Source organism: Arachis ipaensis, chromosome B10 (genome assembly GCF_059453495.1).
Source record: "Arachis ipaensis isolate K30076 ecotype BB chromosome B10, ASM5945349v1, whole genome shotgun sequence".
Classification (NCBI taxonomy): Eukaryota; Viridiplantae; Streptophyta; class Magnoliopsida; order Fabales; family Fabaceae; genus Arachis; species Arachis ipaensis.
The window spans coordinates 4,457,167-4,461,306 of record NC_142435.1 but is presented as its reverse complement, the minus strand read 5'-3'; the positions used below and the strand labels follow the sequence as shown (position 1 = coordinate 4,461,306).

Below are 4,140 nucleotides of genomic sequence, written 5' to 3'. Positions count from 1 at the left end.
TCTCTAAATTATTATGTATAACACTGAACTTTTTTTACATTTTGTATAAGAAAATAATAAGTGTTATTTTTATTTTGTGAGAGTAACTTTAAAAATTTTTTGTCATTTTATTTATGTAGAAGTAGTATGTTTTAATTTAGTATAGATGTAATCACAAATCAAAGAATCCTATTTGCATTTAAAAAAAAATTAAAGTTCATCAATCAAAGGGTCATATTTGTGTAAGTTCACAAATCCGAGAATCGGTTTTGTGTCACAAAATTGGAAGGTCGGTTTTGTATTTTAAAATTTTAAAAAAATTAAAACTCACACAAATGAGAAGATCAAATTTGTGTAAGTTTACAAATCGGAGGGTCGATTTTGTGTAAAAAAAAAAAAAAAAAATTTAAACTTCACAAATTAGAAGGTTAAATTTGTGATCTCCATATAAAAAAATATACCAAATTTCATACGTTATTGAAAAATATTGTTATGAATTCAATATCAAAATTAAAAAGTGTTTATGAATTAGTTAAAAAAAATTCTTTAATCCATGAATTATTTATTTTTTAAATTAATTTATAATATTTTGATTTATAGTATGAATGATAATTTATTTAAAATTACAAATATAACAACAAAGTTAAATTTGAAAAGATGAGAAAAATTACGTTTCAGTTTTGCATATGAATATTTTCTCATCTTTTTAAATTTAACTTTGTTGTTATATTTATAATTTTAAATAAATTATCATTTTTACTATAAATATTTATAAATCAAAATATTATAAATTAATTTTAAAAAATAAATAATTCATGGACTAAATAATTTTTTTAATTAATTCATAAATCAAATGACAATTTTTTTTAAAGGTACTCTTACAAAATAAAAATAACACTTGATAATTTATTATACAAAATGTAAGAAAAATTTAATATTGACAAATTTTTTTTTAAAGGTACTCTCACAAAATAAAAATAACACTTGTTAATTTCTTATACAAAATGTAAAAAAAAATTAGTATTATACACAATAATTTAGAGACAAAAATTTGAATTTAAATGTTTATTTTTTTAATATTTATTATTTGTAGTATTTAACATTATTTATGCGTACTTAAATATTTAATAAAAACTAATTAATTTTATTAATAAAGTAAACACAATAAAATATATTTTTTAATATTAATTCATTACAATCCAAAAATTATTATTTTTCTTTGGCCCAAATTTTTTGATCCAATACAATAAAAATATATCTGTAATTAAAGTTTTATTAGAATTAATATTTAATTAAAAAAGATAAAATATGAACTTTTATGCATTTGTCTTATCACATAAATAATAGCAAGAGATAAATGTCACTCCTAAACTTATGTCAGGTTAGTTTTTTTATGTGTAAAAAAAAATTATTTTCACACTATAAAATTCACCCATGAGATAACAACCTAGAACTTTGATCTATCTCCCATTGAATTTAAATAAATAAATAAATAAAATGAAAGTGTGAAGAACTTAGCAGAAGCATGAGAGAGAGAAATAAGGAGGTTATTGGGTTCTGACATAGCCACCATTTTTCATTGCACTGCCACCTCTATCTACAGCCCCGCCGCCTCCTGTATTGTGGTCCTTTCTCTATACTCATGTTGACCACGTTGACCTCATTCAACCAAATTTCAAGTGAACCCCACACAAGTTTTTTATTTCCATCTTTGCTCCCTTGTTCCATTTCAGTTTATTCAAAACAAAATTAATTAGGAGCCAGCTTTTAAGCGGAAAAAACCAATCTATTAAGATTTCAGAATATAGTGAATTAATTGTATCACATAGTAGGAGATTTATTCAAAGATTTGTTGGTGGTTCTTTCTGCGTATTTTTGGGTAATTAAAGTGCATGCAAACATGGTAACAATTGCCGCGGTTTTACTCTGAACCCAGCCGATCCTTCACATATATATAAAGACATAACCACACACACTAAAGGATCATCGGAGAGCAGAAAAAAGCATGGAACAAGAAGGAGAAGGAGGAGAAGACACGAACAAGAAGGAGAAGCAAAAGCAGTTAGTGGGAGATGCAAAAGCAGCAGCAGCAGCACAAGTAGCAGTTGCAGTGAAGTGTCCAAGGTGTGATTCCATGAACACCAAATTCTGTTACTACAACAACTACAGCTTGTCGCAGCCTCGCTACTTCTGCAAAGCTTGCAAAAGGTACTGGACACATGGCGGAGCCTTGAGGAACGTTCCCGTTGGTGGCGGTTCTCGCAAGCCCAAGCGTGCAAAGCTTGCTACTAATCATTCCTCAGAAGCTACGGTTGTGGGGGTTCCGGCTCCTTCTTCTGTTTCTTCTGTCACTCCATTTTTCCAAGGTGGTGTTGGTGGGTTTCTGTCTTCTTCTCTTGGTGGTTCTGGTTTTAACAATGTGGGTTCCCATCATTTCTTTGATCAAATGATGATTGGCGGCGCAGATGAACAACAAGGATTCATGATGAATGAGAATAGGGCCCTTCCTCTCATGAACCCTGATGGATCTATGTGGAGTACTTTGATGACCACCACCACTCACATCAACAATAATAACAATTCAAGTGGTGCTTCATCTTCTGCTTCTGCTTCTGCTGATGCTGCTGCTTTGATGCTGAATCAGTGGCCTAGCACTGTCACAAGGTTTCCCCCTCCTCCCCCGGATCCATCATCTTTTTGAGCTCTGTCTCCATGATCAATCATGCTTTCTCCTGCAGCTTCATTTGTTTCTTGCTTAATTTCGGTTTTAACCGTTTTTAGCTGAAACAATGCTATTAAGTGTACATCTTCAACTTTTTGATCCATAGGTGAAAAAGAAAAATAAAATCAAATAAAAGATAAGATTTATCTTTTATACCAATAAAAAAGATGTACACTTATATTAATAATATATCAATAAAGTAATATGAAAAACATGTGCCTATAGTATATATGTTATGGACTGCTTGGATATTGTTTCATAGATTAGAAAGAAAGGTGAAAAAAAAGAGGTGCATAGAGATATATATTGTGATCTGGTTTGGGTTAGCTAGGGTGTTGAAGAACTGCTTTAATTTACATAGCATTTTCTTATTGTCATAAATTTTATGGGATGAATGAAGTTTTTTCTTTCTTAGTTAGTAAGATTTTTGTTATTGCAATAATTATGCAGCACTATGTTTTGATTTGTTAAGAAAGTAAAGTGGAATTGAAATAATAAGTAACAGGATCATTGAATAAATTAAACTTATTTTGGACTAATTGAACGCATAAAGCTAACAAGTAAATTATGTGTTAAAAAGAAAAAGATGATGATGGAATGGTTGTTGAATAATGTGGTTGCATGTGGGTCATTCAAGATCTAAATTATATAGTATGCTACCTCTCTTATTATAGCTTGCATTAAGTCCCATGTATTATATTTTGTTTTTATTTGCACGCAACACTGTTATGTTTTGTTTTGGTTGCGATTTAATATAAAACTAGAATTAGATATGTGCCGTTGGGAGAAAGTAAAATGAATATTATATATATATATATGAAATTATTTAACAAAAAAGCTTTAAAAATTAATATTAAATCAATTTTTATTAAGTTATTTAAAAAAATTATATTTAATTAGCATTGCTTATATAAATTAATTGTTTATATTTGTAAGTTAAAAGTAACTATTTATGCTATTGAGTTTTTGTAATATATCTACTAATTACAAGAGTAAACGTCTTTTTAAAAGAAAATTATAATTAGTTAGATGAATATTATCAGCTATAACTATTCATATAAAAAAATATTAATAATAATATTAATATATAAATGTATTAAGTGTTTTAGGAGTTTATCACACCTAGTATATAAAAAATAATTATTTAGCAAACTAAAAATAATAAACGGTGGCTATCAAATAAAATTTTTAAAAATTATATAAAATATTAATAAAAATAGAGGCAAAAGAATAAGAGACATAAAATAATGTAAGAAGATATAGAGAAGATGTATGAAATGAATTTTGATCGATTGATAGAGTAAACATGAATAGAAGTAAAAAAAAAAAAGAGAATTATTTATATTTTATTAATTTTTATATTTATTAAAAAATAATATTAATTACTATTAAAAATATAAAATAACTTATATAAAAAAAAGAGCAAAAAAATTTAAAAA

The 4,140-nt window shown here is 26.9% G+C and overlaps 1 protein-coding gene across 1 annotated transcript; it reads left to right on the top strand.

Moving 5' to 3' along the window:
• The first annotated feature begins 1,592 nt into the window (after positions 1 to 1,592).
• LOC107621958 (uncharacterized) lies at positions 1,593 to 2,913 on the top strand. Its single transcript, XM_016323908.3, has one exon. It carries the CDS (start codon positions 1,985 to 1,987, stop codon positions 2,678 to 2,680), a length of 696 nt encoding a protein of 231 aa, XP_016179394.1. The 5' UTR covers positions 1,593 to 1,984; the 3' UTR covers positions 2,681 to 2,913.
• Positions 2,914 to 4,140: the final 1,227 nt, after the last annotated feature.